This window comes from Phalacrocorax aristotelis, chromosome 11 (assembly GCF_949628215.1).
Source record: "Phalacrocorax aristotelis chromosome 11, bGulAri2.1, whole genome shotgun sequence".
Taxonomy (NCBI): Eukaryota; Metazoa; Chordata; class Aves; order Suliformes; family Phalacrocoracidae; genus Phalacrocorax; species Phalacrocorax aristotelis.
In genome coordinates, this window is record NC_134286.1 from 24259995 (window position 1) to 24274951 (window position 14957).

At 63.8% G+C, this 14957-nt stretch overlaps 1 protein-coding gene across 4 annotated transcripts in view; it reads right to left on the reverse strand.

Moving 5' to 3' along the window:
- NHSL2 (NHS like 2) overlaps window positions 1-13165 on the reverse strand; it is a 34073-nt gene extending 20908 nt beyond the window's left edge. The window contains exon 1 of one of the 4 annotated variants that reach the window (XM_075106430.1): window positions 12752-13165. In XM_075106430.1, coding sequence (XP_074962531.1) covers window positions 12752-13016 — 265 coding nt within the window. In that variant the 5' untranslated portion in view covers window positions 13017-13165. Of the gene's footprint in view, window positions 1-3770; window positions 3925-11583; window positions 11850-12751 lie in introns of those variants that run through there. The other 3 variants (XM_075106432.1, XM_075106436.1, XM_075106431.1) reach the window with 3 other exon arrangements.
- Window positions 13166-14957: the final 1792 nt, after the last annotated feature.

Below are 14957 nucleotides of genomic sequence, written 5' to 3' on the forward strand. Positions count from 1 at the left end.
GTGCAGCCCAAGCAAGCTCCCCACGCTGCAAAGCGGCTCCCGGACGGTCCTTCCCACCCACAGCACAGGGGTGCACCACGACAGGGCCCGCGAAGGCAGGAGGGCACAAGTGGCCAAGTGCACCCCCGTGGGCCCCGGCTGCCCGCTGCAAGCGTGGAGCGGGGAAAAAGCCCGTGCCGGCAGCTCCGTCCTGCCCCGGGTGTGGGAAGCAGCTCAGTGGTTTCTGAAGTAGCCCCTCTCCTGGCAGAGGAAGCAGCTTCTTTGAAGAAGCCATAAACTCTCGCTAAGTGGACGAGCTGATTATTTTCTGGCCAAGAGACCATGTTAAAAAATAGTAACCAGCAAGGCAGATGAGCTCATTGGAGAACAACGGCTCGGGGCCGGGCCCAGGTTGGGGGCGCGGGGCCAGGGCTGTGCAGCCCCGTGCAGGCACTGCGGAGAGTGGGCAGCACCCTGCGTCGCTCCCACGGCGGTGGCGGGCCCCAAGGGGGCAGAGTGGGCACCTATGGGGCATGGCCGCCAGCAGGGTCCCAGCCGAGCTGGAAGGTAGAGCCCAGGACGTCGAGCCCCGCGCCTCGCAGCCCCTCCGCAAGCCCCACTGAAGATGACCTGCCTTCCTGCACCGCCGAGCTGCCCTGTGAGGCCTGCCTGGCCCTGGCAGGGAATCTGCCTGCAGCGACAGAAAAGCTGGGCTGAAACTGCCATGCCACCTCGTGTCCCCTCCGGGTTCTGCATTCCTGGGATTCCTCCAGTGCAGCAACATATTTCCTCGCTCCGTGTCCCTGGAGCTGCGCTGGGGCACTAACCCGTCCTCCCTGGGACAGGGAGTTGCTGGCAGTGCCCTCCGGTTTGCCCACTGCTGGGAGAGCGGGCAGCCTGGCTCCCGCTGAGCAGCCGCGTCCCCTGCAGCCTGCCAGAGTTCATCACTAAGCCGTGCGCGGGTGGGCACGTGGTGGGAGGCATGTCCTGCAAGGGGCTGCACCAGCATGCCGAGCCCGCATGCCCGAGCCCCCGAGCTTGGCATCGTGCTGCCCAGCTGGCTTACCACTCCTCTGGGCCCTCCCAGCTGCTCGGGGGAAGGAAAACACACAGTGGGCTCAGCACTGGGGTCCTCTGACAGCCACTGTCCCACCAGCACAGGGCAAGCTGCAAGGCCTCTGCTGCCCACACAGAGGTTAGGCCCAGGGGACATGGGGGCCCTGGCCCTGATCACCCCAACAACCTGCAGCCACACCCCCAGTCACCCCGAGCTTCCTCTGGCTTGGGAAAACTGAACGCACACTGAAACCGCTGCACAAGAGAGCCAGCGCAGACCCGGGCTGCCACCGTGTGCCGTGATGCCATCGCTAGTTTGTCATTTAGTCATGTCATTTTGTCATGAGCCCACCATGGGAGACACGGGGTGCAAAGCATGGCACTGGCACGTCCCCCCGTGCAGCCACTGGATCCCCCAGCACCTCTGCCCGCAGGGGCACGCTGGGTACCTTCCTCCCGACAGGGTCCCTGGGGATGCTCCCTGCGCCAGCCCGAGCTGTGGGGAGGAAGAGGGGGGACACACCAGCCTCGGGGCTGGGCATGGGCGCTGCCCAGGGAGCAGAGCGCACTGCTGTCACCGTCGCTGCATCATGCAACAGGCAGCAAGGTACCCAGCCGGCCCCATCCTGCCATCCCCAACGCTCCACACGTGTGGGTAGGAGCCAGAAGGAGCCAAGCAGGCGGCTCTGCCAGCCCTGGCTGTGCAGGCAAGCGCTGGAGCTGCCCGCTGCCCGCACCCACCTTTGGAGCCGGCTGCCTGCCCTGTGCCGCGCACCCACCGTGCTCCCTGCCCTCGTCCTGTGGCGTTGCCAGCCCCCTCCCTGGAGCAGGGCACTGAGACGGGTGGGGAGGAGGATAAAACTTCTACGTACCCAGCTCTGCCTCCTCCTCTTCCTCTCCTTGCAGGGACCGTGGCCACAGGGGACTAAAGCTGCCCTGCACCCCACCGGCTGCTCCAAACCCCCATGGCCGCTCACGGGGTGAGCTGGCGGCTACCCTGGCCGGGAGCGGGGGAACGGTCACGGCGCCAACTCCGTCGCTCGCTCGCTTGCTAACGCTAACTCGATCCAGGTTTGCTGGGAGAAAGGCTGGATGGAAACGCTTCTCCCACCCCAGCCCAGGCCCTTCTTAAAGATATAGCTACACGTCCCCGCTGCGGATGCCGGAGCCATGGAGACAGAGCGGGGCCAGAGCATCCTGCCAGCCTGCCCCGCATGGCATGGCTGCCAGCTGGCATCCCTCCGGCAGGTCCCTGGAGCCACAATCAGGGGGGCGATCGGTGGGAACCCTGGAGAGGAGATGCCACCCCACCACCTGTGCTGTCGGGCCGTGCCAGCCGGTGTGGCTGCCGTGGGCAGTGCCAGCCTCCCCTCTCCTGTAATTAACAGGCAGCCTGGTGAAGGGCTTCGCTCTGGACTCCAGCCTGGAGCAGATCAAGCAGGCCCCCCCTTGCCTGTCTGCGGCGGGGGGGAACAGCTCCACAGCACTCCCCATGCCTGCAGCATGCTCCCGGGGGGGCCTGGGAGAAGGCTTTAGGAGACCATCACCAAAGCACGGGTGGCACAGGCCGACGGGCACCACGCACAGCCTGGCACAACCCACCAACCTGCCTCTCGCCGCCTGCCCAGAGCTCCGGGGTCTATCCGGGGGCTTCTCTTAACCACAGCCTTTCCCGGGGCTGGAGAAGTCCCGGGGGGGAGCAGGACATTGTGTGGGGCAGGCAAGGCATCCTGCCACTCTGCCCTCACCTCTTGCTGTGCCTGTCCTGCGGGTGAGCACAAACCTGGAGCCAGCAGGCAGCTTCCACCAGCGCAAATCCCCCCCAGCCTTTTGCCTGACTCCTTGCAGCTGAGCCCCCTGCACCAGGAGGGTGCCCTCCGGCTTTCCACGTAAGCATGAGATGAGCCATTCCCATGCACACAGCGTAGGCATCCACAGCCTGTCTTGGGCTCAGCCGAAGTGGGAAGAGGGTTTGTACATCCACAAGGCTGCACGGCCACGAAGAACTGGCACGGGCTGTGGCACGAAAGGCACCCGCTGCCAGTTCAGGTGTGCATTAGCCTCACTTCATGCTCCTGCTGCCCGTTCTGCTTGCTGCAGCAGAACATCCCTGTCGGCCTTTTTCTGCTACTTCAGGAAATGATCTGGCAGCTTCTGCCTGTCTGACAGCTCTGGCAAACAACTCCTGGGCATCCAGGCCCATCTCTCAGGCGGCAATTTGGGCACGTTTGGAAAGGCTGTGCACGCCCATGATGTGGTGTGCGAGCAGATCTGCTGTATCCGAGATGCTGCCTGTCCGCCTGTGAGACAGCGGAGCGTTAAGATGCCAGGCAGCAAGCCTGGCGCAGCCGAGATGTGTTGCATGCATGGATGAACTGCTTGGGTGCAGGCGAACCAGGCGTGCCAGCAACGCTGCGCACAGCGCGAGCTGACGCGCACCCACGAACCGCTTGTGCGTGGGTCACTTATGCGGTACGAGATAGATCTGCCACCTCCAGACCAGACAGCGCAGGCAGGTCCGGAGGATTTTAAGGAGCAAAGACAGCTCCTTCCCACTGCCATGCATGCTTTCCTACAGCCAGACATCATCTCTAACCCCAGGCCTGGGGCACACAGCCTGCCAAGTAACTCCCTGGGGGAACATAGGCTGACACCCCCTTCCCATTACCAACACCCCAGCTGCTTTGGAGGAGCTCAGAGACCCTCCCTCCGCTCCGGCTCACTCGGGTACCCACCAGTTGCAGGACCTTCTGCCTCGTCCAGCTGCTGCCCAAACCTGGCCTGCCCAGAGCCGGTGGGTTTCTTTCCCAGGGTGGGCTGCAATGCGATGAGCTGGAGCGTCCCAGCCTTCCGGCAGCCCTTTGCCAAAGCCATCAGCGCCAGGACTCACTGGGGAGCAGCCTGGAGAAGCCCAAAGCTGGCCCCACAGCCCTCCCCGAGGCTGGCTGCACCCCATGGCCTTCGGGGAGGCAGTCATCCAGGCCCCCCCGCTTGGCTGGGCTCCCAGCATGGGCAGGAAGGAAGCCGGTCCCACACAGGCAGCCCCTTGCAGGTGGCCCCGGCAGCCCACGCGCTTCGTGACAGCTGGGACCACCCGGGAGGCTGCCGGCTGCCGGCCACAGCCGTGGGGAGGGGGAACGCCCCGGGGGGCCAGCCGGAGCCGGGGAGCCTCTCTGTGCACCAGACAAGGATGCACCCACCAGCTGGATCTGCAAAGAGAGGTCTGCTCCCTCTGCTCGGCAGGATGCGGCCACGCGGAGTCCCTGGATGGCAATGGGCGAGCCCTACCCTGCAGGGAGATGCCAGAATCAGCTGGGAGGGCTGGGAAAGAGCCCCGGCACCCAGCGCTGCCGGGGGGAAGGAGCCCGGGCAGCCCCTGCTCCTCCAGCGGGCTGGGGCCAGCAGCCACGGGCGCAGCAAGCAAGCTGCAAGGGACGGCAAAGGGCGCCGGAGCAGGAATCCTGCAAAAGCACGGGGTCTGTCTCGGAGCTGACCCCACAGCAACAAAGACCCCACAGTTTCACTGTGCACGGAGCAAGCGCGTCAAGACAACTCATGAGCATCTCCTCCAGGCACCACCTTCCCTTCTCAGTGCCCAGGCAGTCAGGGGGCTGATAACTTTGCTGGCGCCTGCTGCGAGCTACGGGAGCTCCTTTGCTTTGGGATTTCAGAGTCCACGAGAACCACGGACTAGCTGAGGCTCCTCCAAGAGCAGCCGGCATGGAGCACTGGCGGCACAGATCCTGACACCCACTGCATATGCAGAAGCCCCTCACCTCCACAAAGGGCACTTTCGTGCATGCTCAGACACGTACAGACATGGAAGCACACCCAGGAGGGTGGCGTTTGCCCTGTGCCAGGGATGTGGGGTGCCCTGCTGTGCCCATCTTCCTGCCTAACCACGGGGACACTGAGGCAGGATCCAGCCTCACACTGGGGCCACGCTGCTCCATAAGAATGCGGCTGATGACTCAAGGTGCCGGGAAGGGAGGAAAATAGCTGCTAACAGCCATTGCCTGGTTAACCGGGGGAATTAGCTTGTTCCCCATACAGCTGCTTCGATCTGCTGTCATTAGATTAACTCGAGGGGCTACCAGCCTGCTCACAATCTCCGTACTCCACCACGCTCAGCCTCCCCCCATCGCCGGGCAGCTCCACGAAGGCTCCTGGAGCTGCGACCAGCTGCCAGCCGTCGCACCGTGCCAGGCTGGCATCGCCAGCGGGGGTCGGGGCCCCGGCAGAAGGGGGTCCGTCACCCCGGCATGCCGGCGGGTACTCACCCAGAGCCACGCACACGCCGCTGCCGGCGCCCGAAGCACCGGCCTGCTCCCCCGCCAGCGGCATCTCGGTGCCCGTGGTGGGCGGCTGTCCTCGCTGCCAGGCACGAGCGCAGGAGGAGGGTGGCGGAGCACGCTGGCACGGGTGAGAAGAAGAAGAGCCGATTCTCCGCGCCAACATACTCAGCCTGTTCAGCTCCGCGCCAGCTCTGATCAATCCAGGCTTTGTGCTGCCAGTGAATGGTCCCGGTGCGCGCGCAGCGGCCAGCGTGCTGCCCAGCCCTGTGCCAGCGGCCACGGGGTGCTGGGTATGGCCAGCGGGCATGGTGCTGGGCACAGGGTACCCGGGGAGCACAGGCCATGTCGGGAGCTGGATATGAGTCCCCAAGGGACTGATGGGTTCCTAAGCAGCCAGGAGAGGTCCTGGTGCGTCCCTGTTCCCCCTCCCCATGCCCGTCACAAGTGAAGCAGTGGGTGTCCAGCATGTGAGAGCCCTCGGTGGCATTTGGGCCATGCTGAGCAGTGCCAGGCACAGCCACAGCCCCCCAGGGGTGGCGGCAGGGCCACAGGACATGCCTCGGTGGGATGCATGGGGCACCTACTGCACAGGGGTGTCAGGGTGGGGGTGATTGCCCTGCCTGGAGGCACAAGCTGCAGCCCTGGCCCCCACAGCAGCACGCAGGGGGGCTGGCAGCCAGGGCGAGGGACAGGGCAACATCCTCTGCCCTCGGCCGCAGTGCTGCACAAGAGCCAGCTGGAGCCATGGGTGCCAGAGCATTGCCAGCCAGGCGCCCTGCTTGCTTTGCCAGGCCCACCGTGCCCCAGCCCTGATGCCACAGCAGCAGAGTGCTGCCAGTACTCCTGAAATCCCCGCTCGCTGGGAGCCAGGGTCTGGGCTTTGGATGTGGGACAGGGCTACGGGGTTCCCTGAACGCCCCAGCACATGGCCCCGTGCCCCACACTGGCCCCATATATTTCACCCCGGGAACAGGGGTAGGAGCCCTGGCCATGCCCACTGGCCGTGTCCCAGTGCCGGTTAGTACTGGGGAGGCTGGCCCTGGGGTGAGCAGCTCCTGCCTTTCAGCTATTACAGTCTCAAGGTGACCTTTGCTGCCCTCAAGAGCTGCAACACACACTGCGTGGAGACGGTCCATCAGGTTGCACATCACCTGGCACCAGCAAACTAGGGAAGTCCTACAAATGGCAGGTGCTGAGGGGTTGAGCCGCTGATCTGCAGCAGTGAGGGTGCTTGTGGCATCCCCCCTGGGTCCAGCGCCCGGCACTGCCCAGCAGCATCCTCTCGATGTGGGACAGAGCCCTCCAGCCTGGCCCAGGGTGTCACCAAAGCACAGCCCCGCCAGCTACTGACGCTTTACGAAGCAACTGGCTGAAGGAGAGAGCCAGAGGCCCTTCTGCGAGTCAGGATGCTCCGTCGGGCGCTGCCGGAAATCCAGCCCATGAAATGACCCCCCTGCTGCTCCTCGCTGCCTGGACAACCCCCACACGAGTGCCACGGGGAGCGGCCCTGTCTGCACACTCACACCTCTCCCTTCTCAGCATCAAGGAGATCTCTGCAGCTGGAGAGCGGGTTGCCAAAGCGAGCTCCAATGCTTGGTTCCATGTGGAGGTGAATGCATCCTTCAAACTGCTCTAAGATGATGCAAGCTGCTTTGGAGACACATAGTTGAAGCTAATCCATGTTCCTGTGCACCGTAACCACTGCCATATTTGCAGCCAATGTGATGTTGTAAGTGCTTCCTAAGAGGAACCACGCTACTGCAGAATTACTGGTACTAAAGGAGTCTCTCTTCTACGCTCACACCGCGGGGGCTGGCCCAGGCAGGAGGAAACATGGACACCAGGGATGTGTGAGGCTGCAAGGGGACCGTGGTGGCCACCCTCCCTCATGACTCCGTGCACTTCTTGCTGGGTGACAGGGGTCCCAAGGACCTGCTGCCCCCAAAGGACCTGCTGCCCCTGAGGGCCACAGCCCAGCTCCTGAGGAAAGACCTCCAGCCAGACCACCTCTCATGTAAATCCTTTCAAAAGGGTGAAAGTGTTTCCAGTCGGAAGCAGGATTTGGTCCATCTAAGCAGGAAACCCAGCCCCAGCAAAGCTCCAGCAGGGAGGGAGAGAGGCTGCAATGACTGCAGATGCCTCAGCATCAGCTCCTAAGATGTCCTGAGCGTGTCCCCCCCGAGCAAGGCCAGGCACCACAGCGACCGCACACCCACGGGCAGGGTGTGCTGTGGGGGGACTTGCCGTCACAGAGGGCGGCAAAGCCCAGCCGGGGCTGCTCTTTCCTTGCAGCAAGTTCAGCAGCGCAGGGAAGCTGCCGAAAGGCCGGATGGTGTCTCCTCCTAACCACCGCGCCGCCTGCAGCACGCTTTTTTGGAGAGCGGCTATCAGCCCACCGCTGAGGATGGCTATCAGCCAAAGCGGGTCCGGGTGGGAGACGTGCGTTACTCATTTGTCCGCCTTTTCGCCGAGCCGCTCCTGCAGACGGTTTCTGTTAAGAGGGAGGGTGTGGCTCCCCCTCCTCTGGCAGCCAAAGCCCTCCATCCCAGCCTTGGTCAGCTTCCCATCTCCCGCCCGCGCCAAGGCAGCCTTTGGGGGAGCAGCGCTCTCCCCTCCAATGCTGAAATCACCGCCCGTTTAGAAAAAAGCAGGCAGAGAAAGTATCTTGGAGGTCTGGGAGGTTTTTGGGAGCTGCTCTGCTCGGCAGAGGAAGCTGCGGCAGGTTGTGGCCAGGCTGAGCAGCGCCGGGCTCCCAGGGCGGGGAGCTCCGCAGACTGCTTCGGCGTCGCCGCGAGGGCGAGCAGCCCTCACCCCGCGCTTGCCACGGCCTGTCCGGATGGCCGAGGAGATGCAGAGCTGCCTGTGACAAGTGCCCCTTCCCGGCAGCGGGTCAGGGCTGCGGGGAGGAGAGCACCGCTCTCCCCGTGCCTGCGGGCAGCGGTTGCTGGCAGGCAGGGGCTGAAGCCACATCTCACTCCAAACCAGCCCTTCTCATCCCCGGGGTCTCGGGCTGTCTCCTTCCCCGTGGCTCTGCACGGCAGGAGCCCTGCACCGCTCCCGGCATCTTCGCTCCAACTTGAAGGGCATTGAACTCTTGGAGAGGAGCTGGCGAGGGCGGCCGTGGGGCCAGAGGGAGCACAGCTCAGCTAACTGGCCCCCAAAACTGAGCCGTGGGTCTCTGGTAGGTCCACACGGGTGCATCCCTGGGGCTGTGGTCACAGTTGGCTGCAGCCCCTGTCCCCAGCAGCGGCTGTGCCTGGGGCTGAGGGACAGCCTGGCAGGGCACTCAAGCAAGTCAGCAAGGATTCTTTTTCTTTTTCTTTTTCTTTTTCTTTTTCTTTTTCTTTTTCTTTTTCTTTTTCTTTTTCTTTTTCTTTTTCTTTTTCTTTTTCTTTTTCTTTTTCTTTTTCTTTTTCTTTTTCTTTTTCTTTTTCTTTTTCTTTTTCTTTTTCTTTTTCTTTCTTTTTCTTTTTCTTTTCCTTTTCCTTTTGCTTTTCCTTTTGCTTTTGCTTTTCCTTTTGCTTTTCCTTTTGCTTTTCCTTCCCCTTCCTGCCTTCCTTCCTTCCTTCCTGCCTTCCTTCCTCCCTCCCTCCCTCCCTCGATCGGGGTGAAAACATGTGCCAGCCCTTACCCACCCAGCGAGGAGAGAGCCAGGTGGGGGCCGCGGGGCGCAGCAGCCCCCGGGGCTGGCTGACGGCTCTGCCTATCTCCATGGCTTGTTTCAAGACGAGGGCTGGGAGGTCAGAGGACGGCGAATGCTGCATATTTCGGCGAGAGCAGTAAACAGCTCCTCCTGCCAGCACAGCCCAGGGTTTCTTCCAGAGAACCGTCCCCACAGCTCTTCAGGGACGAAGGTTTAAATAGCTCTCGGCGCCGGGCCCCCATCCTGTTCTTTGCTGAGATTTATTTCTAGAGCTGCTGGGTCCTGAGGGGAGAGAGCTGAGCTGGGAGCGCAGGCCCGTGTCACCCAGCCGGTGCCTGTGGAGCCGTGTCCTAGTCGGGGATCAGCATGAGAGGTTCCGGGGTGCTGGGGGCTTTCCTGGGCTGCAAAGTGGCCCCAGCCTTCAGCGCCAAGTGCTGGCAGGAGAGCCGGGTGCCGTGCCTCCCTTCTGAGACGTGGCCATGCCAAGGGGACTGGGATGGGAAGCCCGGTCCCCCTCTGCCCTCGGCCGCAGTGGGACCCCTGCACCCAGCGTCGGCATCCTTGCCCCCGCGCGCCGAGGGAGGCAGCAGCACGGAGCTGCTGTGGCGGGCAGATGCGCCCAGCTCCCCGGGGACTGGCATGCACCCTCCCTGCTCTCACGCAACTGCTGATGAATAAGAGCAGAGGAATTTGACAGTCCTTGGCTGCCGCCTCGCACTGGAAACCACCATGCTGCCTCGTTGGATTAAGCACTCCCCCGGCCCTTCGCGGTGCGGTTCCTTCGTCTGGCAGCAATGCTGCTGCACCAGCATCTCCCCCTCCTGATGAGGAAGGCAAGGCAGCTCCCACCAGCTCGCAGCCTCCGGACAGACAGACGATCACGTCCTGCTGCACAGTGGTGACCCAAGTTCCCCAGCCATGGGGCTTCCCTTGCCAGCGAGGAGACCCACGGTGTTTGGATCCCTTTAACCTGCCTGGGAGGAACTAAAGCCAGGCAAAGGCTCCAACCCAACCGAGGATGCCCAAACCTGGGAGCTGAATCTGTGCAGGACCGTCCTTGGGAAGGGCAAACCACCACGTGCTGGAGAGAGCCTGGCCCAGGCAGCGTGCCTGTGGTTTCCCAGCTGGAGTTTGGCAATGCCTGGGCTGCTCCCACTTGCTGTGAAAACCCTGAGAAGTCTCTGAGCCCCATCATACGGTGTCAGTGAGGAGCTGGAGGATGGGGCTAACCCGGCCCAGCGGAGATGGCAGCGAGTGAGTGCTGCAGCCGGTGCTGTGCTGGGCTGGTGTTGGCTCCAGCCCTGCCTGGGAGGGATGGCACCCGCTCGCTTCCAGGGCCTGATCCATCACTGTCCTTACAGACTGGTCGGGCCGGCTGCGACGTGTTGCCCAGACCTGACCGACTGCGTGAAGGCTATGCCAGGGCGTGTTTTGTCCTGGGTGATTTCCCCCTGCATCTCCCAGGGACAAGATGGGGGTTTATTCCAGTTTAAGAGGAGAAAAGCAATTTTTGCCATTGGATCCTCTTCAAGAAAAGGAGATGATGAGGAAGAAAAACCCCAAGCCCTGAGAGGGGTGTTGTTAAGCATTTGCTCCTCACTCGAGGGACCCTGCACGGTGCTGCAGCTTGGTGCAAAGCACTCTCGTGCAGCCTCGGGCTGCCTCCGCTCTCCCCACAGCACCGGGGGCTTGCAAGGAGCTCCCATCCTCCGGAGACATGAACCGTTCCCCCGTGACAGGCTGATGCTGGAGCTCTTAGAAAAACAAACAGCAACTGAAACAGCAATCGGAATTTTGTTCTTCCCCTAAATAAAGAGCTCAGTAAAGCCGGAGGCTACCGCATCCCTCTGGCTACAGGAACAGCAGGCATGGATAGATGAGTAGCTGGCAGGGGGTGGGGCTGGGTTGTGCTTCCCTTGGGGTGTGGGGAGAAATGCAAAACCCCCCAAGCCTCTGCACCGCTGGAGCAGGGGTGAAGGGAGGTGCGGTGGGCACGGCTCCCCTCGCTTCACACCACCCCAGCTATTTCCACAAAAAAAAATCAAAGGATTTTCATCACCATGCACCTCCAACCCCCGGCTAGCCAGCCACCTGAGCGCCATCCCCGCACATCTGCATACATGCATATTCACGGCACTCTAATGAGCTGCAGCACGGGAGGACCATCTGCCCGCTGCGTTACGCACACCGTAACTAGCCATGCTACTAGCTGTGATGCTGCTCCACGAGAAACTCCAGGCACATGGCACTGACATGCAGCCAAAAACACAACCCAGGGCTGCGAACCCAACCTGCCCACAGCAGCGCTGCAGCCGTCCCTGCCGTCCCCCACGCCGTCCCGCCCGCCTCCCGCAGCCGCCACGGCCGCACGCAAGGCTCCCACCGCCACCAAGAGCATGCCCAACCTGCCGGCCAGGCGAGGGACCATCTGGTCACCGTCACGGCCAGCTCCTCCTCCACGACACACCGGCCCAGCACGTCGAGTGACGACGCTGCAGGGTTTGGCGCTGCACTGGTGCTGTGGCGGGTCAGCTCGGGCAACTGCGGTACCTCCTTGTCCCCTCATTTCTCTACCGGCCGGTGCACAGGGCAGCAGGAGCCTCTTCTTACCTCGATAACTGATTTAGTCCACGAGTATTTGCAAGAGCAGCACATCTCCCAGGCTCTGCCTGCTCCCTGCATCCGGGAGGCACGCTGCGAGGGTCTGGCAGTCATTTCCCATGGCTCCACGCAGACGGAGCAGCAAAGGAGCGCTTTGCAAGGGGGTTTGCAGAAAGCACAAGAGGCGTGCGTTTTGCCAAGGGCCTGAGAAATGCGCTGCGCTTCTGGGGAAAATGAGCTTGAACAACACTCCCCTTCCCCGCCCCGCAAAGCCTTTTAAAATAAACTTTTATAAACAATTCCAAAACGAGCTTATTTTAAGCTCCTCTGAAACGGGCTGCCTGCTTCTGACCCAGCAGAGAAGCCGGTGCCAAACCAAAACGCTTGGAATGGGAAGTGACAGTAGCCCAGGCAAAACCAAACCCCGCTGGCTGCCAGGACTGGGGATGAGCAGACAGGGCGCCCAGGCTGGGACTTGTCATCTTCCCCGGCCACACAAAACCCCGAGCGAAAGCTGCTCCGCGCTCGTCTGCGGTTCCACGCTGGCTGCAAGCAGCGGGAGGGGACGGCCACCTCCTCCGCCCCCTGCCCCGGGAGCGGGGCGAAGCGGCCGAGCGAGGACAGCACCGAGGCACGCACGGGGGCAAGGCCGAGCTCGCGCAGCCCCGCGTCCCCGCTTTCCCGGGGAGCCCGGAATGAAGCAGCCCCCGGAAACCGGGGACGCAGCGTGAGACGCGTGCTTGGCCGGCAGCCTGGAAAGTGCCCACTGTGTGCGGGAAAATCAAGGCCAGGCAGCGGGAGGGGCTGCTGCCGGTGTCCCGACCTCACCCCGGGGCCGCGGGCCGGCACGCTTCCCCGGCCTGCCCCGGCTACCGGCAGGAACGGGCTCCGGGGTGGTGTCGCCCCTCCCCAGCCGCCCTGCTCCGCCGGACCCCCGCTGGTGGGGGCGCGGGGTCCTCGGCAGCAGCGGCCGCCGTGGGTCACCCCCCAACCCCGGCGAGGGGGCGCGGGGCAGCCGGCGGGGACCGCGTCGGGGGAGCGGCGCCGGAGCCCCCCCTGCACCGGGGCGGGGAGGGGGGACGGCCCGGCAGCAGGGTGCGGGGCTGCACCCCCCCGGCCGCGCACCGCCCCGGGCCGGGTGTCCCAGGGAGCCACCCGTGGGCGGGGGTCGCCTTACCTGGGGCGGCGTGCGCCCCGCGCAGCGGCCGGCCCCGCAGCAGCGCCTGCAGGCGGGCGGCTCGGCGGTGCAGCCGCCCGGTGCGGCGGCCCAGGGCCAGGACGTGGCCCTCGATGTCTCCCAGGAGGGCGAGCGAGTGGCCGCAGAGGTCGGCGAGCTGCCGGAGCAGGGTGAGGGCTGCCAGGCTGCAAACGTCCCGCAGCTCGGCCAGCGGCACCGCCGGCCGCCCCCGCCGCGCCACCACGCTCCGCTTGTAGAACGGCATGGCACGGCGCGGCTGGGCTCGGCCCGCCTGGGCTCGGCCCGGCGAGGCTCGGCTCGGCTGGGCTCGACCCGGCTCGGCTCGGCCGGGCTCGGCTCCCCTCGGCCAGCCCCGCGGCTGTGAGGGCTCTGGACCGGCCGCGGCGCCGGGGCTCGGGGCCGGCCGGTGGGAGGAGGAGGAGGAGGAGGAAGAGGAGGGAGGGGCGGCCCCGCTCGGGGATGCTCGGGCCGGCGGCGGGGCTCGGGGGCGCATCCCACAGCCCGGAGGGAGACACCGGACCGTCGGGGTGCGCTGCGGAGAGCCGCGGGTCCGCTCCGCGCTGTGTCCCGGCGGGACGCCCCGGCGGCCGCATTGCTCGGGCTGGGGGCACGGGCACCCCCCGGTGCCAGCTCTCTCCTCTCGGTGCCCATTCGGGGGGCACGGGCACCCCCCGGTGCCGGCTCTCCACCCCACCAGCGGTTCCTCCCGTGCCCGGGCTGGCGGGGGGGCACGGCCTCCCCACGGACCCCTTGCTCAGCTCTACGGGGTTTGGGTGTGGGGCTTTGAGGCTGCTGCTCTCCAAGAGGGCAGGGGCCCAGTAGATGCAGCAGGGAAAGCATTTATCTTGCACGTTTCTGGCATTCCTCTCCCGTAGCCATTCTTGGCCCCCAGTAGCTGCTCTCCCCTGCCCGTTCCCCCTCTCTCTCCTCTGCCCGTCCCCCCTCTCCCCAGCACACACTAAAGCAAATATTTGTGCTGGCCCAGTAGCAAAAATTCCCATCTGAACCCGCCTGCAACCTGCCATCCCTCTGGGGTGGCACTGGGTGCAGCGGCAGGTGCTGGCTGCTGGTCCCCGAGTCACCGTGGGCTGCGTGCGTGGCGCGCTCCCTGGCCCCCTGGGCACCTGCTTTGGGCAAGGCTTGGGCAGGGTTTGAGCTCGGGCAAGGCAAAGCCGCTGCGCAGAGGTGTGGGGCTGCCTTCTCCCCGGGGAGGGCGGGCACCTGCAAGGAAACTTCACTGCAGCCTCCAAACCCTCTTCCTTCGGGTCCCTGGACTTTTAAGCTTCATTTTACAGCCAGAGCGGGTCTGTACATCAGGCTAATGAGTGACCCCGTGCTGTGTGCCCCTGGCTGTGTCCAGTCCAAGCCCAGCGAGGGCCAGGGTGTCAGGCACAGGGCGATGAGCTGGGTTTGCTGGTCCTTTGGCCAGGCTGCTTGCGGCGAGGGCCCGGCTGAGCGCAGGGACTCGGTGTCCTGGGCGAGAGCAGAGGTGAGGGCAGTGAGGGCAGTGAGGGCCGCAGTGAGGGCAGGATGCCTGCCAGCACTTAAGGAGCCATTTGCCCTTCCCTAACCAAGCTAAATTTAACATGTTCTTATTTGGTCTGTTCTTCATGCCAATATTTTTTCCTCTTCAGTAAGAAAAATGTGCTTTGGCAGCATATTCTTGTGGCTGTATGGGTGTCCCCTGGAGGGGGCACAGGCCTGAAGCACACTGCCAGGGCAGGAGGGATGGGGGAACCCTTCTGTGGCTCATAGGAGCCTCTAGGAAGGCCAGGTTTAATCTGAAAATGCATTTACTAGTTCGTTGTGGCATCTGCCCCTGTGCTGGCATGTGTCCTGGGCGGTGTGCAGCAGCAAAAGCTGAGAGAAGCGCGGCTGCGGTGGGTGCAGCCCCAGATCCAGCTAGCCCCAGTTGCCTGGGGCAGAGTAGGAATGGAATTCATGCTGGGAATTTCCCAAGCTGGATGCCATTTCTCCCTGCATGGTGAACCTTGCTAGACTCCTGAGCTATTCATGCTCTGCTTCCCTTGCCTTGCCTTGCCTTGCCTTCCCTTCCCACCTTTAGCTTCACAAGATGCCCCTTAGCTCTCTGCAGTGAGAGCTCAACAGTCTTCTCCAGGACGCTACCAGAGCTCTCCTATGCTGTCTCTTCCCTGGGCTGACCGAGGTGGTCAGCACCTTCCCA